Source organism: Pieris brassicae, chromosome 3 (genome assembly GCF_905147105.1).
Source record: "Pieris brassicae chromosome 3, ilPieBrab1.1, whole genome shotgun sequence".
NCBI classification, from domain to species: domain Eukaryota; kingdom Metazoa; phylum Arthropoda; class Insecta; order Lepidoptera; family Pieridae; genus Pieris; species Pieris brassicae.
The window spans coordinates 3725855-3753208 of record NC_059667.1 but is presented as its reverse complement, the minus strand read 5'-3'; the positions used below and the strand labels follow the sequence as shown (position 1 = coordinate 3753208).

The 27354-nt window shown below is 32.7% G+C and overlaps 2 protein-coding genes across 3 annotated transcripts in view; one reads left to right on the top strand and one right to left on the bottom strand.

The window, feature by feature from the left end:
• The window catches only part of LOC123706702 (protein unzipped), a 28082-nt gene extending 2715 nt beyond the window's left edge, over window positions 1–25367 (top strand). The window contains exons 2-4 of one of the 2 annotated variants that reach the window (XM_045656055.1): window positions 12367–12426; window positions 23457–23667; window positions 23985–25367. In XM_045656055.1, coding sequence (XP_045512011.1) covers window positions 23466–23667; window positions 23985–25132 — 1350 coding nt within the window. In that variant the 5' untranslated portion in view covers window positions 12367–12426; window positions 23457–23465 and the 3' untranslated portion in view covers window positions 25133–25367. The remainder of the gene's footprint in view (window positions 1–12366; window positions 12427–23456; window positions 23668–23984) is intronic. The other variant, XM_045656056.1, reaches the window with a different exon arrangement.
• The window catches only part of LOC123706701 (mitoguardin), a 45960-nt gene that overhangs the window by 12381 nt on the left and 6225 nt on the right, over window positions 1–27354 (bottom strand). The gene's annotated exons all lie outside the window — the stretch shown is intronic.

The window sequence follows — 27354 nt, the reverse complement described above, 5'->3', positions numbered from 1 at the left end:
TACTTGCCAGTTGATCTAATGACATGTTGACATTATAATCAAACGGTTAAGGGTTCAGTCTGGAAGTGGTTTTGATAAGGGAGCAAATATTTCCCTTATTGGTATGCGAGCATCGGCGTTGTGGGAACCGGGAACTCGATCGATACGCGCCCGCGCGACGAAACCCTCTCCTTGCGAAGCAACGGCCAAGAATTGCCAAACACACCCGCGGGATTAAAGAAATCTTGACATTTAGCCTAAATAAAGTAAATAGGCTGTAAGGATGTTATATAACATTCTTTAGACTCTACTCTAAATTAGGAATTTATTACAAAAATTCTGGCATACTTAGTAATTAATATACAATGTACAGTACATTACAAAAGGTTATTTGTGTAGCTTCCGAGAAGTATTTGTAAAAATAGAACCAATGCGAATTCTCATCAAATATTGATAAAGATGACCGTTACTGTCGTCTTAAGAAATGACATCATTAGTAATATTCGAGATAAAAAAATATAATTAACGCATTGTGCGAGTGTTGTTTCACAGCTTAAAGTGGATTTTAATAAATAGTTTCGAACTATTTATTTCCGTTAAAAGCTGTATATAAAACCGTTAAACAAATAAAATACTGCCATAAAACAATTTTTGGCTACGTTTTGTTTATGCATTTTTCTCTTTATCTATTTGCAAATTCGTATGAATTATTTATTGCATTTTGATAGATCAGAAGTAAGAAATATTAAAGTCAGTGATTAAGTTCAATGTCAGAAGTTTAGCGTGGGTAGTTTCGACCTTATAGAACTTGTTATGAATGAAGGTTAGGTCAGATTCGATTAGAACAAATATTTAACTACTATACTCTTATAGTAGTTAAATTATTGAAGTTAAATGTATGTTCTAGAGACTATAGTGAGGTTCGCTAACAGTTTACTAATAGCTTAATGCATTTCCTTTAACTGTACCAACTAAGGGGAAATTCTATAACTAGGGTGCCGCTAATAAGAGCCTTTCAGTCCACCTTGTACCCTCGTCTAGGCAAGATAAATATATATATTACATATAACCAGAACATTTACTTCATCTTTTAGAAAGTAACACGTTACCTATTACGAAAGGGCACGATGTGAACAAATTCTTGTTATCTTGTATTCTTATAATTCAGCAAACCATATTATTTTTGTGATTCGAATTTTCGCACTAGCTATTGAGTTGCTGATTTTTTTATTATATATTATAAGTAAAACTAAAATACAATTTAAAATAATTGGACAAACGACATATCTTGTTTACCACATGGCCGTTGACTAAATTCCCGTATGTAACAATAAAGATTTTAATCAAATGTTTGCGTAAATAAAAGCCGGAATTCCATCAACTTTATGCAAAATAGTTGAGTAATTGTATACACAAAGCCCAACAAAACCAATGAAAATCAATAATACGATAGAGAACAGTGAACAAGCTGTAACACGAAGTCAATTTTACAAAACCATGATCGCATTCAATTCATTCACCATACATTTTTACATTCGCTCCATGGCTCAGTCAGGCATCAGGTTAGTTTGGTTACAGCACTACGAGTCTGTATAATAAAATCATTCAGAACATGTCACTATTGCAAGCAATGTTTATATACGAGTGTATGTAAACGTCGTAATATTCTCAAGTAACGTTATTTTCGTGTTTATCAATCAATAAATTCGCGTAATATTAATCAAATGACTAGCATAAGGTACCTGAGTCGTCTAAATAGTTTTTGCTGTCCGACTATTTCTCCCTATTAAAACGACCCTTGGCGGAACAATCGTTAGAGGGGGACGCTTGCAGCTGCACATTTCTTATAATAATTAATCTTCTGAATCTTCGTATAGTGATCTACATCTAGCGTTATTATCAACCTCAACTCGAATAAAGTTCTGCCACATGTTGTATATTATTCATATTAAAAGTATATTTAGTAATGAATTGTCAACACATTTTATAAAATCTTGAAGAAAAACATAACCAAAAATAATCTTACTGTACTTGTACACGTCACAAGAGTCAAGAATAACAAATATCAATTTAAATTTGATTGAAACTATATTCAAGTATAAATCTGATATATAAGGAATTCAAAGTAGAGATTAACCGAAAACGTATTAAATGAAATCATGTAAAAAGCATTAAAAGAGTTCCGAGAGTTTAAAGCAAAGTGAAAACCAACTTGGTCTACAGGATAAACATCTTTTTTCCGACTGGCCTCGTCGGAGTTTTTTCCATCAAGTTTAGAAAAGCAAGTCACAAAGTAAATGTCTAACAAATAAAGTCAATATAGGGGTCTGAAATTAACTATTACAAAGAGCATTTAAATCACAGAGATGTGTTGAATATAAAGAAAGTAATACAGGTACATATTTCGTAAATGACCAAAATAATAATTTATTAAATACTTCCAAGTAAAAAAAAGCATACCAATTCTTTAAAAGCCTGTCTTGAGAGCCTTCTGGTAATATAAGTATCCATGGGCGGTATTACTTAACATCAGGTGAACCCTTAATAAAAAAGGTGATACAGTTTTTTAATAAATATATACATACAACATTTTATTAACCTCTTATCGGTAACAAGTCTATTTCCTTAACAAATAGTAAAACGCCGATTTTTATAAATATAGGAACAAAATTTGTAACGAATAACTGTTACATTAAAATGTTTTACTCTTATTAAAAAGCGTGATGTTTTCTCGATCACAAATGATTTCCGTGACGATACGATACCCGTCAACGAGTGGCGAGGGGTCATGGCCATTCGAACAATTGATTTACACGAAATGCGAATTTACAAATCTTATATTTTTATAACTCAATACTTCTTGGGACTTAGGTTTTCTTGGAACTCAAATATATACGCTTAAATTATCGATGTATTCGAAATTCAAAAAATCTATGCATTTTCAACTTGCAACCATATTTTTACAATTAATTTTCGCTTCTATTTTATCTACGTTAATAAAACTAAGACAAGGCTGCGAAATATGAAAAATCTGGTTTTAAATGTCAAAGTGTCCTTTGAGTATTTTTTATAACTTACATACTTTGTACAGCTTGCATTCTATGTTGTAACTAAGGTTGGAGTTAATTACTCGCAATAAACAAGCGCCTATTACGCAGAGGAAATTAAATGAAGAGACAGGCGATGACACTTCTTGGTGCATTACATTATTATGTTTTATAATAGATTTACCAACAGGACCTTTTTAATATTTTTTTTTTCAAATCGAATTCCATTTGTAATATCTTTCCTTTGTACTTGTTACTAAAACTGATACAAGGTATTTGTTTAAACATACTGTACCAACACCATTTGGTATATTCTTAAATCACTCGGTTATAAAAAAAAATGAGGATACACTTTTTAATAAATTTCCCTCTAGCCGGCGCGTGCGCAACCAGGCCACGTGTCAAATTAACATGCTCGAGAAAACACTTTCAATGAGTTGTATAATTATTTATACATATTAAATTGAAACGTTTATTCAAAGATTTTTTATATATGATGATGCCCTTAAGTGACCGTGATTAAATCACTAAACGAATATAAAAATAATACATAAAATTTATTTTATTACCTATAATTCTATATTGGTGACAATGATGTCTCTAAAACTGACCACAAAAGAACCCGCATCTAAACTCCGACACCACCGGTTATAATTTAATATCCGCCCAAAAATAATCCTATTTACTCAATACGATTACAACTAATAATTTGATTTAATACGAAAGCCTTAAGACGAGGACGGCATTAACATTATTTTTGACTGATACAATTTGCGCAGTATTTTTGTACGTTAGCGTTAGTCAGAAGCCTCGCTGTCATTCAGGACTTCTGAACAATCTTTAAAAAACATAGATAAAGTTCGTTTAAAACAAATAGAAAACGGTCCCTAGTAAATAAGAATCATACTAAAAGTACAAATTATCTATAATATGGACGGAAAAGTGAGTTTCCGTGTTACACCTTCGACTGAATCCGAGAACATACATGATGAATTCAATCATGGAAAAGAAAATGGAGTGCAAATATACCTTTTATTATTGCAACGGCATTGAATATTTAGTCACTACGACAACTTTTCTATTGTAATTCCAAACAAATGAAAATTAATATATTTTTAAACAAACATTTTGCCCCTTTGGGGTCTGAGTGAAAGCATTTGGTATATGTAATGTTTAACCTTATATGTGATGGCCTGCTATCGAGGAAAATCTAGTACATTAGGTTTTTCTTGGACATCCGTTTGAAACGCCATAAATGATGACATACATAACTGCAGAACGTGTATTGATCGAGTTTTTACTATAACATATTTTCCGCGAAATTCGTCTACCAAAAAACCAGTATTGAATGTGAATCTTCACGAACGGTTTCAGTGTAAACGTATGAATACTTAATTACGGCATTCGATTCCCGGTGTAACAATAATTGTTGGAAAGCACAGCATGATTTCTATTTGACCTGATTTTATATATTAGAAATAGACCCGAAAATATGTTCTTTCCTATGCTTAATTGTACACATTGGAAGACTCATCCGATATTAACCAAACGCAAATATTACCACACCATTGTTAAAACGTTAGGGCATTTTATGCGCGGAATGAATTCTTATTGATATCAACGATAATTAAATTCCATTTAGCTACTGAAACATTTCAAATATATGATTATTAATTAACACGTATTATTATTATTTCCTGGCCTAGCTTATTATTATTTTAGTGGAAGTCCTTAAAGGAGGCCTATGTCCAAGGACAAGCTGTTTAAAGAAAACCAACCGGCTTGCCGATTAATTATTAGTACATTTTTTTTGTATATCACGTTTCTTTTGTACTATGTGTGAAAAACTACAGCAATAAAGGCTTTTATTATTATTATTTGATCATAAACAACATATCACCGGGTCAGGTTCGCTTGTGCCTATTTCAGGGACACATCGATTTTCCCGTGCGAGGTTGATGCTTTGTGACGACTTCAGCGCTATCGGAAAACTATTTTTATACAAACCAGGCAGCTCTCAGCTGATCTATTTATTACAGCTGGTCAACTTTAAAAACAATAGTTAATTGCTCTTCCTGCTCACAGAAACAAGCCTTAACGAAGTGAGGTCCTGGTTTTCACCGATACGCTGCATTCATGTGATTTTTTATTTAATATACATTCTTTACGTTTACGTGCATAAGTAAAATATGAGGATTTGATAAGTCTGATATTTTCACACATAATGTTCACTTGAAAGTTGAGTCGCTTGTTTGCAATATATAAAGGAAATGTTAAAAAATACGGAAGCCTTTGCAATTCATAGTGTTACACTTCCGCTCGGCAACCGTCCCTTTTTGAGGTCGGACCGTTTGCTAACGGTTGTATATTACACTAATTAATTAACATTGGCATATTACTCAAAGCCGCCCGTTCACAACAGTCCGACAATCTAAAAAAAGTATCTTAGACGATACATAAATTTCCATTTACAATTATGAATAAATCTATATACAATCGACTTAAAAATTCCAAGGACATTTTCCCTTACGATTTGACGCGTACGGATTTTTTTTGCCGACTTTACACATTGTAGTGAGATGTAAATCGTAGTACTGGCTTTTCATTTATTCTGGTTTGTAATTTACTAGATATCTGAAAATATCTGTATAACAAATAACAATACATAAAAGAACACAATGATAACACTATACAAGTTAACAATTAAATCGCTTGTCATCCAGATAATGACATAACAGTATAGAGCAAAAAGACAGAGTTCCTCCACAGGGACTTCACAATGCAACCGGCAGTTGGTATTGAGACAATGTACAGTAACGGTATACGGTACTAATTATTGCGACGTGCATTAAACTCTTCCGTTATCCGCAAGGTTCCCAAGAGAAGAAAACGTGCTAAAACTCTATAGAGCTATTCACACTAGGGTGAGCTTTATCATAAGTATATACTTAATAGAACTTTGTCAAGCTGAAACTAAAATATATGCACTAGCTAGAGTTATGACGTATGTTTATAGAGGCATATGAAATAAAGATAAAAACTGTGACTATTAGATTATTCATTAGGCTCTAAAATTTATAATAAATACTAGATATAAAATTGAATTTACACTTTACGTGATAGTTTAAATGTTATTCTACCTATAACTTAATTTATTTATAAGCGTGAATTTAATTAAACAAATACCAAGTGTATAACGCGATAACGAATTAAACTTATAATCGCAGACCATCAGACATTTTATAACAAAAGTAATATTGTTACAAAATAGCAAAAGCTCGTTTACGGAATTTATTCAAGTCAAAGCCTCGAGTAAATTGCAGCTCTACAAATATCCTGAAAACTACTCGGAAAAGTGAAAAGCCCACTCGAAAGTATAAGAGACTTTAAAGCGGCATTCTTTTCGTTAAATTTTAAAATATCAGTCTTAAACAGTTTCCCGTGGATAATTGTTTGATTAATAGGATGCTTTTGGTAGTGGCAAGAATTTTTTAATCTGACCTAGTTTTTGATATTGGTATTTATTATGTTGCATTGATGGATAATTATGAAAAGATTACAATATTGTAATAAATCTTGCTATGTGTATTACAAAGTTAAATTTGTCTTATAAATTTATTTTTGAACCGTATTGTTATACAGTAAACAATTCACGTACAGGTAAAAAATACTGAATAATTCATGTTCCCAATTTAATCCGAATCCTTACAAAGTATGCCTCAATTAAAAACGTTTTATTTATGGTTGTAAGGGATGTTTATGAAGACAAAACCGCAGCCATCTTCACAGGAGACGTGTTGAGTGGAACACTTGACTTGTGCAAGTGCAAGCCTACTAGGCCAAAGTGTACTCAACAGCCAGACATGTTTTGGTACAAACATTTTACATAGCTTAGGTTCAAAGTGGTTATGTAGCCTTCAAATGGGTTGCGGTATCAGCAGATATAAGAGAGAAAGTAACACGATATTTGGTTGTAGAGACACTTTTGAGTATTTCTATTTTATATTGGAGCAATCTATTCTTAATCTATATTAAATGATTGGTTTAATATTATAAATGATATATTTTGATCTATTTCAAAATTAGGTCAATTTGATGTAATAAAAATTGCATAGTGCGTAAAGGTATGAGCGCAATCGTAAATCCACTTGAACTAGAGTCCGATCGGGGCACAAATAGCAATAAACTCCGGTTTTTATTGTTATTACCAGCAATATTCCTCGTTATTATTACGTCAAAACATGACACGGCATACTTTTTACTTGCCATAGTTTTTTGTTAGAGTTCAATGACTCCACCTTCTCCGAGAGCTGTGATTTGAGAGTAATGATTGTAATTTTATATAAATATCATGTTTCGAATAGAATATCTGATGATAGAGTTGCAATTATCGTCTTACTTTTAGTGTATCGTATAACTGCAATGACAGCATGACTTCCGTTAGTGCATGCTCCAACAAATACCTAAATGTTATGTATAATGTATAATATATACGAAAAAACAACCATGTTCTAAAAAGAGTATTTTCTAATACAACAAACTTAAAGAATTCTGCTATTGCCATATCAATTAATATTTTCATAAGGCGAAAACCATAGATGGTAGAAATTCTCCGTTTATACCAAAAACCAATTTAAATCTGTACAAACTAATTGTGATTCCTCTCAAATGCTTATTAAATACTAAACGCATATTAGTTTGTAACCGCAGGTGTTTGGTATTACGTGACAGGCTGCCAATTGTAATTACAACCGGTGTTACGCAAGTACAATTAAATCGTGGCTAATCGTAATTCCTTATACGACCTTGGTGTATAATTATTACGTTCTAGACACTTGTAAAAAATCTATAAAACTACTATAATAATCGATTGCATTAGTGAAGCTTTGTTGCTCAAATAGTCAATCCTCTACGTATGGAATATTTTATATAATCATATAAAATATCAAAAAATGAAAAATAACAGAAAACACTAAAATCTAATAAAAGAATAAAAATTACAAAATTTTGTCCGGTAAACTTAAATTATAAAACGAGGTAACAATAATAACGATAGTTTAAGACATATTTGATCAATAGTACTCAAATTTTATAAATCCTCCTGTGTCCTATGAGGATTTATAAGTGTGACGTTAAAGTAATCCAATTTCAACGGTTGAGAATAACATGAATAAGTTTACGCAATCGCGTCATGTATTTTGCGTCCCCGCATGAAGTATGAAAACTTGAAGATGACCGGTGACTCACGACATCACAATCGCGAGTACAACGACCTGCCCCCACGAAGCCGTTATCGTTAAAACTTCGCGTTTTTATCCACCAAAAAGTAAAACAAGACATCTTGTTAGCCTCTTTCTAGTTCTTGCCCAGTCATTTTATACGATATGGACCTACATTCTTTACCTACAGGTGTTACCGATTTATATTTATTTATTTCTTAATCCAACATAAATTATATATAATAACTATACTAAAAATATAGCCCAAAATGGAATACATATTATATATTTACAAAAGGTTCAAACATTACAAAATAAGCAATAAAAAATATTCAATACATTTAACAATAATACATATATAATTTGGCTGTGTTGTGTGGTGGTGTAAAAGTGAGGTTGTACGTGAAGGTAAGGGATGTTCTCATGGTTCAGATATATAAAAAAAATTGAAAACGATTTCATTTTCTATCAATCTGTTTTCAAAGAACCTTCATTTAATGAGAATCAGATCTATCTAGAAGTTCATCACCCTCACCTTAAATGCTTGTCTTATATTCAGAAGTAGAGTCCCTGATTCGTCATTTATTAAGAGAAAGTTCATTCAACATTATTATCGATTGACTTCTATCTACATTGACTCACAGGGATTGAGTCACCTACAGTGACGTCATATTTGCGACTGCCTAACTCTAGGTACCTAATTGAAAGGGAGACGGGAGAGCCATGACGTCATTTTCGTGAAAATATTCTATAATGTACATTCCGTAACGCTTCGTATCTTTTTCCTACAAAATCGCGACGTACTTAGTTTAGCTAAGCGTGACGTCTTTCAAAGATTTTGATAAATTGAATCCCTTCGATAATAAAATCATTGCGTGTAGTAAAGCAATAAACAAAATAGCACCTAATTCAGTTAAAAAATTCCTTTAAGGGTGCTCATTTCATAACAAGCCGTTTATTTGTAATTTATTGTAACGTGGTTATATCAAGATTACATTGAGTCTTTCGGGAATTATGAAACTGAAACATTTACGTCGACCTTTTGGACCCTGCTAGCAATAAATACGTAATGTTGAATCGATTGTGGAGGGTTGGTTTTACTAGGCAAGCATAGTACGGAGAACTTCAGTAAGTATGATTATTCCATTTTTAAATATTAATATCTCAATATATGTTTCTAACAGAAACTTATTTTTAGTAGACTGTACTGTCGTTGTCAAAGTCTAATACTAAAACAATAAGAAATGGCGGGGTTTTAACAAGTGAACATTAATTTCTTAACAACATTTACATTCTAAATGTTTTAGTATCAACACACACAACACAACACTGATTTCAATTTTAGTCGCTGAATAAATAAAACACGATTAAGCCGTGCAAATAAGCGCGAGTCGCCTAAAATCTTAATGGGATCTGTGTTAAAAGGGAGTGATTATCAATTTAAATCTATCGTTATAATAAATTATACGCACGTGTATGGGATTAATTGCAAATATATGTAGGGGAAAGAGATTTACAGATCTTAAGTAGATCCTTATTAAGCAAAGTAACAAATCTCACTGTCCATTGGGACAATTTGCATTGGCAAAATAATATATATAATTTTGAATGTTTCTAGATTAACTGAGTTGTAGAAGTGGAGATACTATTGAATTTGATTCGAAAGCACTGAATAAAGAGTCGTCGTGTGCGGGGCGTCGCCATGGCAACGGTGGAAAGTACGTCGTTTACTTTGCCCCGTTTTTCTGCGAAACGTGCAACATTTGGCAAGAGACCTATAGACAGGATGTGTCGTATGACTAGATATTACATAGGATTCCAGTAATAGAATGAAAACAAAAGGAATGAATGAGGCTCTCTATATTATTTAAAAATATTTTTGATATTCGTATGAAGTTTGTATACGTCAGAGTATGTTATTAAAAGACGATATATTTTACCTATCTCTATCTCTATCTATAAACTAATAAATGGATTGCTTCACACCTGCTTTTACGAAAAGTGAAAACGTTACTGTGTGACGAATTTTATAATCCGTTCCAACTCAACAAAACACAATTTATAATAGGCAATATGACAATATTTGCGTCCATCTGAACCAACCAGCTGCAATAATAACTCAATTGGACAAAGGGCTCGGAAATTTTGCCGGGCAATTTGGGATTATCCACAGCAGGGGTTTGTGGTCATATCACGATTCAAATGACATACGTTTTGATTCTGTGAGCCTTTAATACAGATATAGCATAAGTATAATTAGGAAACTGTTCACTTACACGTAAGCGTGCTCTAATAATGTAATGTTATAATTTAAGAGTTTGATTCAGAGTAAAATAGTATACGAGAACGTGTTATACTGAAATCTGCAACACCTGTCAAAGCGAAATTTTTGTCTATAACATTTCTGACGGTTCTGAAGACTTTGTATCTTAAACCTGTAACTCAGTTACTTCTGAATAATTTTTATGTTTTTTGCCTTAATCTTAAGAATTTAGTACATTTAATTTAATTTAAAAGGACCAAATCGGTGATGATAATGGTAAAGATAAAACTTGATAATTAATCGAACGTGTTAACTTTAAAACATACTTTACTTTTAAGTTGATCTTAATTCCGTTATACAAGTAGTTAGCACCGATTAGTAAATCCGTTATATTCCAATTCCAAATTTAAATGAATATTAAGAATACAGAAGATCCTTTCGTCCGGTTAGCAAAATATCTCGAATGTACGAGAACAAATCGATGCACTATACTTAACCCCTGTCAGTTGTCCGCCTATCAGATTCCCCTAACGTTATTGGAAGTCCCTACTTTAATGTGCTCTTGTGGTTAACTGAACAATTTTCTTCGACAGCTCTGGACGACGTAGACGGCATAGAAAGACCGCTTATTTCCTTTCAATTTAAACCTGACACAGACCCAAGATTGATTTCTAAAAAACAAAAGAAAATCTTCATGATTCTTTAAAAAACTCCTATGAAGGTAAAAAGTCGACTAAGTACTTCGTTTTAGTCGCAAGCACTAAGTCGTTCCGCTTACTACTCTAACCAATTACCTCACGAACAGAGCAAAACAAACTTAAGGCATAAAGTTGATATCCAGTTTCTAAGTGCGCATTGTTGCTCACAATGGGACCGTTGCCGTGGCGAAGGCCGAGCCACCGCTGCATAACGACTGCATTATCACTCTTGTGACGCATTCACACCACATTGCAGTTATTTCCATAATTTTGAATTTACAACGCAGGAAGCTGTTGATACCCCTCAGAGCAATAAAAGTTCACGTTGTCAAACGCATCAGTTCACCGTAATATGTAATAAAGATCAATGTAATACAACTATATAAATAGTGAGAAATGTTCGTAATTTAAAGTACAATTCGGGGACTTGAAACAAAAGAATTGCGAATTGTTTGAAATGCACGTTTGTGTGCATTCATTACTATTTTTAAACATAGGTCTTAAGAACGTAGAGTTACGAATACAACAAGCTTTGTAATTAGGAATTACAGCTATAATATTACATCAGTTTACATTTCATTAGATCACTTAACCACACGATTAAACTTAATTTAAATTTCTTGTGGGTGGTTTCCTGACCGCAACGCCAATAGAGTTGAAAACGTTCAAAGCCAACGAAAGTGTTGGGGACATTGAAATACGAGAAGACAGTACACAATTTCTAAGCACTAAAAAAGCTACTTAAAATGTTGAAATAATCTAGGCTTATAATATAAATTGATGCTAGACAAAATAAACTAGAATCAATTATTTCAATATACAGGATATCATTAAATTCGGCAGATAAAATTAACCGTTTTAGTTGACGAGCGACAAATTTGGTCAGTTATTTAACTGATGATTGTCTATTGCAACTTTGATGTTCTTGGCTAACATTAACAACTAACCGACTTATAAAGAGAGGATTTTAGTGACACTTCACAGATTTTACTATACACATGGCAGCTGATAACGACCTTCTAAAATTGAGAGAATTTAGGATACAAATTTTCTAAGTGAGACATAGTAGCATAATTATATATAATAAAAATTTATTTAAATATTATTTATAATTTAGAAACTGAATAGGTGGAATTAAAATAAATGTTTCCTTTTTTCAGATATTACGAACGCTTAATTAGATAAGCAAAGCTGGATTACTCATAGCATCTCATACGAAGGTAAAGTATTTTAATGTAAAAATGCTATAGACTCATTAGAAATCCTCAAAAAGGAATGAACAATTACTATAAATTCAATGGAATTTCTTTGCAGTGCCGTCATCACTTCTAAAAATAGTTGATTCGACAACCGGTTTGGAGGCGTAAGTCCCAATAAAAAGGAGAGGTTAAAACCTTTCAAAGGAATTTTCAGTTAGAGGAATTTTCTCGGAGGGATTGCATTTTTAAAATTGCGTTAACATGATATAATTTGAGATTTAAAGAGAAAATATGTACAAAGTATAATTCTTTGATAAAACAGTAAATTCAATTCTTGAGACTTTTCTATAGTGTAAACCAGCCTTATTAAAGAGCCAATATAAAAACAGATAAATAACTTGTCTGATATGATATCTGCAAAACAACGGTGGACCTCCTCCTTCCTTTTTTAAATCGATAAAAAAATGCCAAAGTTTGCGTTACTTTGAGTAACAAGGCATTAAAAGGGATTTTCCGTATCTACGACGCAACCGCGTACCGGACGTTCTCCCGACAGAACACCAAGACGTAAAAACGTCAATTAAACGATAAATAGCGTTACGTAAAACTGGGACACTACGTCACTGGTATCATAAGTGCTATTATCGACAATCAGACGCGACCTTGCAGCTTGTTGTCGTGAATCGTGGGGAGCCAGATTGTCATCCTCCATTCGGGCATCCGCCTTAAGTGCACTCTGATTATATAATCTACCAACACAGATCTAGAAATTCCTTAATCCTTATATAATTTTAGATACATAGGACCTACACAAAAATGCAATTTGAGTTAACATTAGTAATGGATTCTCAAATTCTATGTATTGTAAACTGTTATGTTTTTAGTATTACAAACACATGTCATGTGTATTTAACATCCAGCAATTCATTAATTGAGAAGACGTTATAAAATGTAATTAAGGTACTAAAAAATTACATTGCGGGGGCGTGTGTCCAGATCTTCCAAATTCAAAAATTTGTATCAAATTTTTGAAGACTGACACTATATGGGCATACATTGTGTTAATGAACTGTTATGGGCAAATATTCTATTACAGAGTTTTGTTTTTACGGTAATCTAGTATCTAGTCTTAATTAAAATGCAGGGCATATACAACGAATTGAGTTAGCAAATTGGCGCAACTAACCATTTCGACGTAGCATGTCCATTAAAGCAGGTGTTATATTAACTCTAGCATAATTAGTCCCTCGCTGTTTGATTTATGGAATAACTTCTAACAACGGTCGGACATTATTCATTTTACGGATAACGGTTCTGACATATTACAGTGATACGATTTTGAACAGCTAAACTTATTTCTATAGATCGTCAACACTACGAACGGTAAATCTTGTGACGAAAGACATTATTGCAATATTTATTTTGGTTTATTTAATAATGTACAATACTTCAGGCAAATAATAAATTATTTTCATGTAACGCACTGTGCTATCTTCACACAGTGTCCGGAGTTCAATTTCTCTAAGGATATATATCGTCATCAAAAATATTGGATGGTGTAAATAGTATATCATATACTATTTGTTTTCAGAGAAATTTTTGTTAAGTTGATCCAGACGGTAGGCCTATATATAGAGGCAGATCGAGTGTTAAATACGCAGTAGAGTGAAAGTCTATTCGAACCCGAATCTATAACCTGGCAGACAAGAGTCTCACACTGAACTAGGCCAATACTGCTCCAATAGGTACATTTTTACAAATCTATACATATTTAAATATAGAATTTAGCTGATTAACTCAATATAATAACGTATATGTATAGTCACTGACAATTTGCTAATATTTGCCAACGGAAACGCAGGCGTGAATGCATATTTTATCTCATATATCAGCACGTTATGCACTGTAGATTTAGTTGATGGCAGTTTACAATACCAAAGCAACAATACTGGCCGGATATACTGTTCGTAAATTAATTGTAACGGTAAGTTTCCCCGCGAGTAAAAGCTGATATTAGCTTAATGGATTTTTTGCTACTATCTAGGGCAGTGGACAGGTATTGCGTGATGCAGCAGTATTTCATCAAACCTTAACATTATAATGTTTTTAGATTAAAAAACATTTTATATCTAAACGCGAAACGCTAGTAGCATATATTTCCTTCGTTTCAGCTTGTTGACGTCCACTGATGGACATAGGCCTTTCCTCTAAATTTCCAGTATGATCGGTTCTTCGCGCTGTGCATCTAACGCCTTCCTTTGACCCTCACCAGGAGCATATACGTATATTTTAATATGGATTAATTGCTATAATTAGACGATAAATCCTCATAATACAGGATTTTCCAAATACAACAGATATCTCGATTTTGACGTTCATACATTACTTAAATTATTATATGTACACTTATAAACGTCAATATTTACGTCAATATCAACGTTTACTGCCAGTTCTCAAATCAAGAGCAAGAACTGTCAACACTCCGCCACTTCTGTAAATTATTATTTTAACAGACGAAACAAATTGCACAAAAAATATATAACATAATGTAAATTAACACCCGCATACTATAAACATAGTCTCCTGTTTTCAAACTGATGACTTATAAAATGACTCAGTTGTGGTAACTCTAGTTATTGTCCTTTATCATTTCATAAATGAATCAGAATTGTTATAAGGTAACACAGTATGACAAATAAAACTATTTTTAGAAGTTAATTCCCACGATATCAGATGGTTTTGGACCAGTGCGTTTGCGCAGCGGTGTGGAGCATCTCGCTAATATAAAATCTATATGTTATTGCAGCTCAGTGCTGTAAGAAAAGAAACACGTTGTTACGAAAATGTATAAAGTTTTCATTATATTTCTTTTTGTCAATTATCATAAAAATATTTACGATTTAAAAACTCTGTACACTATTTTCCATTTTTTCATACCTTATTCGTCGGACGTTGAAACCGTGCCACCTCTATATGCTCTTAGATAATATATATATATACCACTCGCATTAGCACAACTATACAATTGTAATCAGTTTATTATTATTCCGTTCTATAGCCGTTCGTTAAATAGCAAGTCAAGTAAATATATCGTGTTACATATATCGGCCAGGCGCCTCCAGACTCCAATGACACAGACATATTGATTGATTTATTGTCAGCTGATAAATGTTTCTTTGAGTCCACTACTATACTCGATTTTTTATAGTGCAATTTTCTATACTAAAATATCGTTGGTGGCCATTGTAGCTACGATATAATGGGATCGTTTTACCTTTAATCTGTTTCTTTTTCATTATACCCCTTTTTCGTTTATAAAGAATTATAAATGTCTGATTTATTAAGCAGTTGACAGTATGTTTAATTAATAGCATAAGTAAGAAAGTACAGAAATTAAGCATTTATATGTACGTTATACAAATTATATTTCTAATAACCTACATTTTATATTTATCGGGAATAAGGAACTTGACGATTATTAAGCCAATATGACAAAAGGTGGCGCATTTTTTCATGTTCCCACTATTTATTCCTATCACAAGGCGACACTATTTTCTATTTCTATGCACTATGAATGCACCATTGTCTCTATCAAAGTAGTACCAAATACGTAGTTTTCAATTCAGCCTTGCCCTAGCTTTCGAACAAAGCTCACCGGTGAAAGCCAATGATAATAATACACTTGATAACGACGCTATTACCGGCATAATTGCGTTTGAAAATAACCCATCTCACGCGCATAGTATTTCAGATCCAGGTCAAATATGCTCTTAGCATTCGAGTGCATTTGCTAGTCCCTGTGCGGAATGTTGATTTGAGGATTACAGGACATTAAGAGAATGGATGAATGCGGTCACAGTTGTTTTATTAGGGGCGATGTTTTGTTTCGAGTTGTAGAATTTTGTTGAGTTTTATAGTATACCCTTTGGGTCTAAATCTTTCGATGTTTTTTTATATACAGTTAGTGACCATTATCGTGTATCGAAAGGTAACTTTCTTAATATATATTCGCATATATTATCGCGTTAGTAATAAATATTCTCTATGGCCTCGAGTAAGTGGATGTATAAATAAGGCAGAGGCTCGAAGGGAGTAATTTAATTAACTTAATTGTCTATCCACTAAAGCTGACCCAACTGAATGCTGGCTAAGCTGAACAGAATTGGGTTAAAAGCCTAGTCGTGTTGGTGTCACCATTTTTATAAGTAACTCTCATTTTATCGATACAAGAACAACAAGAAAAACAAAACACTACTCGTCATAAGAATTTAAAAAATTGTATTCTAAATTTAAAATAATGTAATACGTATGATTTACGTTTTATCAGTCAACGCAATTCGAACATTTTTCCAAAAATTTGTACCTTGTAGCAATTCGACTCGAATTTGGTGAATCTAGAGCCTTAGGAGAATGTTATTTCGACTGGATCGCATTTTAAAATTTATACCTACCTATGCACATCAATTTCGGTACACAGCTCCATATTTCTGAATACAATATCTGAAAAGAAATTTCATAAGTAAATCTTTACCTACGATTTATAACATCCAATTTTTTTCGATCGAACTTTTCCCTGAAACGTCGCCGTCGCCTACGAAACCGTAGGCAAAAGCTAGTGATTGATAACGTGGTTATCATTGATTTATCGTCAAGCTTTTAATGTAACCGATAACAGTTATAAAATTATTGCGTTTAATTATAATTTATGTCTCTGTATTCATAGCTAAAAATAAACGGCCGATTTTACATTGTATGAAGTATGTCTTTGTTACTAATATAGAACTACATATTTTATAGCTTAGCGTCGAATTAGAATTAATCTATTATAGTAGTGGATACCTAAATTTCTAGTTTTTAATATTATGTTCAATAGACTAAAACAATATAGAGAATCATTAAGTTAAGAAAAACACTTTTTGAACGGATTAAAGTTTTAAAAATAATACATAGCTTTAATCCGTTCAAAAAGTGTTTTTCTTAATGTGTAAAAGCTATTTTAACAAAAGACAATCATTAAGTTATTGATAAAAGACAATAAAAGTTAAATTTATGTGTAAATTCGTAAAAACATCGTCACATATATATATTTTAGTTAATACAGTCAAAACCGTTTACGACGACATCGTTTAGAACAACAACAATATACCGGTTATATTGACCAAAATCAACGGTCCCGACTGAATTCTATTGTATTAAGTACTTAATAACAACGTCATCGGCTTACGACTATCGGTTTTTACGACCAAACATGAGTAGTCCTTTCGATGTCGTTATAACAGATTTTGACTGTAATTGGAAGCGTAAACCAAATGTTAGCCTTGCCAATACCGAAATGAGCCCTTTCGTTTTTTCCACACTCATAAATTGTAATTTAACATTCTCGTATCCGATGACTATACTCATATTGAAGTATCACTTAGATTAAGAACCGTTACAAAAGTCAAGTTAGTTTTTTGTTAGCGTCGAAACCCCATATTGTGTTATTAACACGTTTTAAACAATTTAAGCCAGTTGACACCCAGCTTCAAACAAAGTGTTTCCATTAAACATATCTACAACACCCGCCACCGAACTTGACTCCATTTAAAAGATTTTTTACATTAGGCCATGAAAATGCTACTTAGTTTTATATACATATGTGTCAACCATTTCGTAAATTTGTCAAATACCACAAATATTATATAATTCCACAGTTGGAGTAACATACACACAAAAGCACATAATTCTTCCCCCTTCTTTATGTAATAATAAACAGGCTTTTTATCTTATTACGTATATACGTACATAGGGATTAAGTATGGCGATGTGGTAAATTTTCTAATCCAAGAAGCAGGCGAGAATCATATTAGTGTTTGCTATGTTAATCGGATTAATTATAGCGGTAAATGTGTGGAGAGGGTTGCTCTAAATGCATCTAATAGAAATCAATTTCATATTTCTACATTCGAGATAATCAAATCAAGTTCTAGTTTTAACTCTTAGGAGCTTTCAACTCTAATTTTTGTTCAATTATGAAATATTCATTCATGTGTTAACAGGTAATGTTAAATGGTTATAGATATTAAAAATTAACTTCGTGGATTCAAATAAAACTGTAAGGTCCCAAAAATGGCAGTGTTTAAGTGGTTTATCGATATTTTATTAAATAATAGTAAGGTCCTAAGAAAATGACCGTGTCGAAATTTTTAAAGTCTAAATTCTTAATCCTTGTCCTGTCTGTTTGAAATAAAATCCCTAAACAACTGAACCGATTTTAGAATAAGTTTTTGTGTTTTCAAGTGATTTCGAGAATGGTTGAAATTTACAATTAGGTGACTTGTTTTAAGGAAGTGTACAGGACACTGTCTGCTACTTCAGTATATAAATATTGATAAGGAAATGTTACTCGTGACAAAGCAATTAATTTGGCCTTTTAACAAATTATGAATTAATTTACAACAAAAAACAAGTTATCTGAAAGTAATACGGATATTTTTTATTTTACAAACTGGAAATAAACCCTAACCGTACTTAATTAGTGCGACTGATGAGTCTTTGTGTTCATGAATGGATGTTGACGAATGATGTACAATGGTGCGTTCGTAACCCAATCTGTCACCTCGACTATGCGATAAATCATTTCTGTGAAGCCTCAACTCTCAAGCCGTTAACATAAATGTATAAACATTGTTATTATTATAAACATCATAAAGACGTTTATAATATTATGGTACATGTAGACATAGTTCTCTGCCCACAAGGAGGTCGAACTTTGCAACTTATGACCAATAATTTGAAGTATGTCCAAATTTTTTTTTATCAGATATTTGTTTGACTTCAGTTCAAAACGAAAACGGTTTTCGAATTATTGGACGAAAGCCCTTCCCTTGTTCATGGTTTAATGAATTCATACGACATACAATTTTGTCCTTGTATATAGTACAACAAAAACGACCTTCAATGTAAGGGTCGTATCGTAAAACTTTACTAGTAAATTAAAGAATGATGTCACCCAAATAAATCATGGCGATAAAGCCCTCATTTGGCAAAACATAGTACCTCCGATTCTCCCTCCAATTGCCTAATGCAGGATTTTTGTTTGGTTAGCGAAATATAGACTTAGGGAGGAAACCGACAAGAGATTTTCTTGTTTTATTGAAAGCTCCCCTCGTCTAGTGCTAGACAAGTGTCTGTCGAAGGGCTGAAGGGTATTGTGTTGGAGTCACGGAACCAATGTCACTATATATAAGCACGTCAATGTCACTCATATACTGGAGTTGTATACTCCCTGTATACTTCTATATATTGTCATTTTTCGTTTTTACTCTGACTCATATTAAGCCTCTTATTATACTTGCAAGAGTCACACCTGTATTAAATTCTTGTCTAGTGTTTTCACCATACTCCGAAACGGCCTGATCGAGGTCGTTTGTATACTAATTGATAAGTACCCCAGTTTTTTTGCATACATATGACTCTCAAGTTTTACCTTCCTGCCAACGATACGACAAACGATTTAATAGCGATGTCACTACTGTAATAATCATCAACTCTCGGTGTTCGATTACTATACAAATAGTTCATATGACAAAACAACGTATGCCGGGTCAGCTAGTAATATAGACAGTCATGTTATATCCCTCCGAAATTGGCAGCTTACTTCTCTGTTCAGTGCATCACCGAGACGTCCGTCGTTCCACAACTTGATTTTTCGCACCAGCTGCCCACTAAATTTCAGAACTAATTCGAGTTAGAGGTCTTCAAAAGAAGAGCGTACCAATTTTTAAAAGGCCGGCACTCCGGCCTTACTCTCGAGCCATCTGACTTTGAGCGCGTCCATAGGTGGCGATATCATTTAATATCAGGTGAGCTTCCTGTCTGTTTGCCCTTGTTCCTTAAAAATATATCTAAGCAAAGGTCAGCAAATAATTTAACATTCATATATAGCTGTAACGTGTATATATGAATAATTGATATCCTAGGGATATGGAGCAGACTCCCTCCGAGCAGCGAATTTATTTCTTGTTTCCAGAAAACTATGAACTTTGAGGTAAACAAATAGAAATTGACTGTAGTATGAAGCCGGTTGATAAGCTTTTTGTGTGTTCACAGTTGTTTTTGTAATTAATACGTAGTACACCTGTTAAACCAAACTTCCTTCCGCGATGACTCGCTTTCTTAGAAATAACCCCTCGGCAGTATTGAGGATAATAACGAAACATACGTCAATGTCGAAATCGACGATAACCTTTGCCCAAAACATTGTGTAGCTTGATATAGCGTTTAAAATCTTGCTAAGACGTTATAAAAGTAATATTAAAATTTGATGCGTTATAATATAACAACTTTTGATAAAATCATTAATTTATTTTCTATGTTGTGTTTTTCTGTCTTTTAAGTCACTAACACGCGAACCAACGTCGAAAATGCTCTGATCGTCCAGTTATATAATAAATTCGCGTTTATCTATATTAAAATGGTTTTAATTCAAATTAGTACACGGTTGTAATTATTAGATCGTGTTGGCCTTTAATAAAAAATACCTTTAATAAAAATATTAAAGGTATTTTTTTTAATAAATGTGTCGCGTACACAATCATAACATAAATTGTAACGTTCATATTTCAATATGTAAATTCTTTAACACTACAGCATGCTTATAAAGATTAAACAAATGGCGCAGGGGCGTTCGGATTTATGTCAAATGTAATGGTCCATGTCAATTGGTGTTATTAAATTTAATTAAATAAATTAGTTCTAATATCTATGAAATTGTTCGTTCTTTATAATTGAATGCTACATATGTTTGATATGGAAAAATACTTTGGATTGTGGAAGGAATTATAAAATGTAATTAAATTTATTTAAATCAATTAGTAACTTGTACAGTACGCTAGGTATAGAATAAAACTACAATTAAGATAACGTAAAATACATAAAACAATTGATAACTAGTCTAATCTAAGTGTAAAAACGTGAGTTTTGATATCAAATATCCATTATTCAAATACAAAAATATAGTCTTATTGCATTAACAACTAACAGACTATGTGTATTGTCAAATTCATTTTTCGATGTGATGAAAACAGACGCTAATGATGACATCGGTTAAAATATATATGTAATCTGTAAAACCAGTAAATCATTATTTAGCTAATATAGTCTGGTATCTGAACACGTATAGGCAACCTCTACATTTACCTCAAAAGCATAGCAAAACGAAATATTAGCGGAGAGAGCGTGCGTTTGTAAAATTTGGTAAAGGCTAAAGTTTCCTCTTCAAATATTGAAACATCGATTTGTTTAAAAGCTCGGTCGCAGTGCGGCCGTCAGTGCCCACTGCTGTATTTACATTTTAGGCACTCCCATCCCAGTTGCGTTTTGTACCTTCTATTAAAATTTAGAGCTGTTTTTAGGTATCTATAGAAGAAAAAATGGTTCAGTTAGGAGTATGGATTCGATAAGTACTGTAAAAGTCAGATATAACTGTAATTATATTTAAAAAAAATATATCTAGGATTATTTAAGATTATTACTGATATTCATATTATTTAAATACGGCTGTCAATAAAGCTTAGTTTAAGCGTATACGTGTTCGACAACTCAACGGCCATGAAATTAGCATACATAAAAACGATAATTAATTGCAACAAATTTGTATTGCGTAATAAAATTTAAAGTAATAATACTAAGGTCGTTAGACAAGTTTATGAGATAGAAAGTAAATTTTAATTAAGTATTAAATATGGAACCGATTCTATAAAGGAAGTACTTCGTTTTAAGGAAGGAAAGAAAGAAATAATTACATCAAAGGCATGACAGCCACTAGGCTATTATATTGAAGAAAAAAAAACAAGAAAACAAGTACAGAAACGTGTCTAGCTAAGATATACGCTAGATATATCATTCAATTAGGTGTCTAAATCGTGAAACTTTTGATATTTTTTTATAACATTTTACCTATGCACCATGTAGAATGTACAAGAAGAAATTATATTTTATTTAGTCCTATTTTTCTGAAGAATTTCGAAATCTCAATCTAACCCTCTTGATTTACGTGCGATATAATAAATTATTGGGGTAGATAAGACGCGAGACTATTTCCTTGTTTTTATTTACTTTTCCCAAAAATCAGTTTTTACTTCGCAACATTCTTTGTCATTAAATTTATCTATAACTTAGCTTAATTCAAGTAAAATATGTTTAATACTAAGATTCGAGTTTTAGAACACATTTGTCATATCTGGTTTGCCAATCGCTGGTTTTTATCACAAAAAACCATAAAGTTTATTCAAACCCAACAATAACGGTAAACGGTTACCTGTAAGCATTTAAAATCGATTTGTTTGGCGCCATTCAGTCCACCCCAGAAGGTAAAGAGGCCATCAATAACTGCATCGTAATTATATTTTTCCATCGCTTATATCTTTTTAATTACTATTATAAAGCTCGTGGGATGCAGTTTGCTTTACGGAGGCATAGGAACCCAAGGCAGCCGCTAAAACGTGTAGTAGACGGAACGGAAAATTGTTCAAAGAATATACGCAAATTTTTAAGTTCTAAGACAAAAAACTGTATTAATAACTTCCTCTGTTTAAAGTCCAGATGACAGCAATTTCAAAAAGCTTCAATTTACATACAAAATGCATTAAAGTTCCGTCATTAGTATAACAAACTCGCTATTGCATAGGCAAACTCGAACAACCCGCGTATATTGATATACGTATGTTCTATGAAAAGCGTCACCCCAGCGCAGAGCAAAATTGTTTCAGTAATTCAGTCAGGAAAATTGAGTTTGCAAGTGATCGCATGGCCACATTTACCGCTTGTTTGTACGAAGTTATCGTGTTCCATTTTTAAACGAAATTGTACTACTTAGATGAGTTGGTAAAGTTTCCGTAAATGCCCACCTCACAAGCTGTTAAAAATCATCGGACACAGAAGTGTTTTACGTATGTAATTAATTATTTGAAAAGATGGTCGGCTATAAATACATCTGCATAATTTTATTCCATAGATATGTCTTTGTTTATATTATTAAAATATAATCAATTTTTGTTCTTTGTCCACAGATTGCAATCATGGAGAGAACTAGAAATTATTCGAGTGGATTTTGGGTTTTGCTACTGGTAACAACCTTGGTTGCTCCCGTCCTTAGTGAGGCTGGGGTTGGTCTATTTAACGCTAGACTAAAACAAATCGTCACCTCCAGCACACTTAAATGGGCCAACTTGAAGAATGAAGCCATGGAAAATTATGTTATCGGGGCAATTACAGAATCAGGTAGGTTATTCTCAAGACTTACCCTTGATTTCTTCGGCGCAAAGTTAGCATACATAGCATACATTGTTTTTAACTGCTACATTTGTTTTTATATAATTGAAATATGTCTCACATTATTTGGCTCAATTTTTTTTTACAAAAGCCATTTTGATTTTTTATACAACTTGGTTTTAAATTAGTACCAGATTTTATACCTCGATTACGATGTCATTTCAATATAAAATAATAAAAACCGTACCAACTTTAGTCTACGTTTTATAATAAGTTTGATTAAGTCTATAAGATTGAATTTTAAACGATAATTTCTTGTTTTCTAGGAGAGCCCATATACCTCTGCAGAACAAGACATGAAGGCGACATGTTGATTGGGCAGTTAAGACCAGATTACAACTCTTGCGCAGTGTCAGGGACTAAAAGCTACACCATATTCGAAGTCATGGAGAATATTGAAAACGCCTCGTTAATTATATGGACGCCTTGGTACAAATTTAACTCAAAACCAAGTGGCGCAGTTGCAGTGGATTCTTCACTCGATACCACTTTTGTTGGAAGAATTAAAGCAAACACTGGTTACTCACACAATATCGGAAGAATTAACTACGAAAGCACGGTTGGCGAACTTATATCATTTGATGAAGAAAATAACGAATTGGTGGAAAATAATGGTGAAATTCTAATTGAAGTGGAACCGGTTAGTTATAAATTGGATAACGTGGAACTCGACTTACCTACACAACATGTACGACAGTCGGACCCACAAGTCTTTGAAGAAAGACTCCTGAGAAATGATGACGACGTCGCTGCAACAGTAACAACGGAAATAGAATATAAATTCAACTACACATTATCCTGGGGTCATGGCCACGGAATTGCAATCGGGCTCAACACGACAATAGAAATGAGCGACGGCACTCAATTCCCACAAATTGAATGGGCCAACCCCTACAAAGAGGAGAAGAAAGAGCTGTACACGCTTCAGATATTCTTGGAACCTGGCACAGCTTGCAACGTAAGCTTCAGGGGTAACAATACGGATCGTGATGTTCAATATACCGCTAAACTCACAACATACTATAAAGACAATAACGCTCGATCAAGACACATCCGTGGTGAGCGCATTGAAAACACCGTGGAAGTTGAGGCTGTTTATGGCGAAATTTACTACACGTCTAACAACACATTGGTGCCAACAACAACTACAACAACTACCACGACTACGACAACAACGACGACAACAACAGTACCACCACCTCTACCACCGTCGGTGGAAAAGAACGACATCGGCATGATCATGGACAGCAACAGTATTTTAGAAGACAGCAGTGAAGATATGGTGAAAGGACCACCAGAAAAAGAAGACATCAATAGATCCGTCGTTGGAGGTTTAGGAAGCCATCCAAACTCTGGTTTCAAGATAAGAATCTTTTCTATTACACTGCTAATTCCATTCGCGTTGTTACTTTAAGTTTCAATTAGCTTGTTGTACATAAAATCGATATATCAAATATTCCCAACTATAGCTTAAATTAAAGTATTATAAAAGTACCTTATGATAGCTTTTTAGGTCGCGAGGCCAACTATTGAGAAAACCGTGTACATAGATTATTCGCTTGAGATTATACATTCCTGGTAAATGATTATATCCATTCCAATGTTACAAAGAGCCAAACACGTATGTATGTAAATAGATTATGTAAATAGATTATGTAAATAGTTAAATGTTTAGTCGCAGAGCGACCTTAACACTCGTTATATTGCTCGCGGTGTCCGAACATAAGATCTATAACAAAAAAAAAATTGTTGCACCACCATTATGTTTAGATAATTATTTATTTACGTTAAATTATTATTAAAATGTGTGTTTTAACTTTTAGAGTAGCCTGGAAAACTGGACTTCAATAGCTTCAATAGCGTCTTTACCGAAAAGGTAACTGTTGTTTTTTTCGGTACTGACCACAAAACAATGTTATTAAATTCACCGATATAATAGTTTAGGTTAATTTTTATTCAACAAAAAGTTTATTAGATTTTAAGGATTATGTATTTAATTTATTTATCATTTGATTACGCAATTAAATAGTGATTTATTTAAATGGGTTATTTTATATGAAATACTTTCTTCATTTCTTTTAGGAATCGTAATTATTCTGAATCATAATTGATTTATTTTATGTTTCATTTCAATAATTTCTATATTATAAAATACCAAAGTGAAACCTTCCAATAGATATCACTAGCTTCTTAGATCAATTATATCAAAAATATATTTCCTACACCTATAACATAAAAAAACAATATGTATTATAACGATATACCTAATATAATGCTAAGCTATTTCTTTTGTATGTGTAAAGAAAATGAATGATATTTTTGTATGAGCAAATAGATTAAGTCAACTCATTTCATATGTATATTGTTTTAAATTGCTATTTTCAGTATTTTGTCGCATCTTTTATAGTTATTAGGATCAGAATCTCACTTTATTGTAGTAATCATTATCCCACCTAGAGTAATACGCCCTAAGTTTAGTGTTAATTTGTATGCGTATTTGATGCGAAAGTGTTTTCCAAGTTCAAATTTGCTTAGCCCTAGAATTACCATAACATGTACGCACTGACCCGGTAGGTTGAATTTACGGAACGACTCGATTGGATCCCCCATAAGGGTTATATCAACAATTTCGACGGATTTCAAGACATTTGACAGATCAATCAATGCATATCTGATAGCCTAACACTAGCCTACGACTACTGCGCAAGCTACCGTCCAGTGCGTACCCTCATTTTTGCCTCGTCGATGTAAATTACGTATTGCCTTTATTACAAGTACTATGCTTGAAATTTTAGATAGAAGCTGTTTCATAACTTTAAGATATTTGTTAATACTGTATAAGTAGATATATGAATCTCGTGACATCAATATTATTGTTTTTCGAAGCATATGTGATGTTCCATGTAAGTTTTGTTTTAACCATTAAAGTGTAATTAATATGTTAATGTGTTTTAATGACAATTTAAATAGGCTTGTTAACTGCGAGCAAGGAAATTTAAAGGATAATAGAAAGGAGGTTAATACTAGATTTAAACTTAGCAAGTATGAACTTTCATTATGTAGTATTTAATATGTATTAAAGATAGTTTTATAACCTGCTGATGACCTACCTATACCCGATGTAATTTTGGTTCGATGTAAAATTATTTTTCTTTTCTAATCCGTTTCCTTACCTTTGTCTGTGGCAATACGCTTTGCGTGAAGCTATAAAAAAATATGAACTCTACACTAAATATAGCTTTTAGGTAGAAATACTGTGCAATTACTGCACAAATTTAAAACATTACTTTTGCAGTAAAGACATCGTTGTGGGTAATTAATTGTGATGAATAGGTATAGTTACACACTAAGAACGGCTTGAATTATAGGTATACGACAGTATATGATAAAACACTCATTGATATAACAAAACATTTTAAATAAAACATATTTTTTGAACTAATTAAATTATCGCAAAGGCTTCAAGAATTATCAACGAACACAAAGATATGTTTAACCGAGCCAATTTTTTTTACCTATCCAGTTTATTAATTTAAAAACACTGATCCTATTTTAATCCGGCCTAAAATGCGAAGGAATCGTGAAAATGTCACGTACGCGTGAAGCTGTTTACAATCCAAAAGTATTTTATACTCT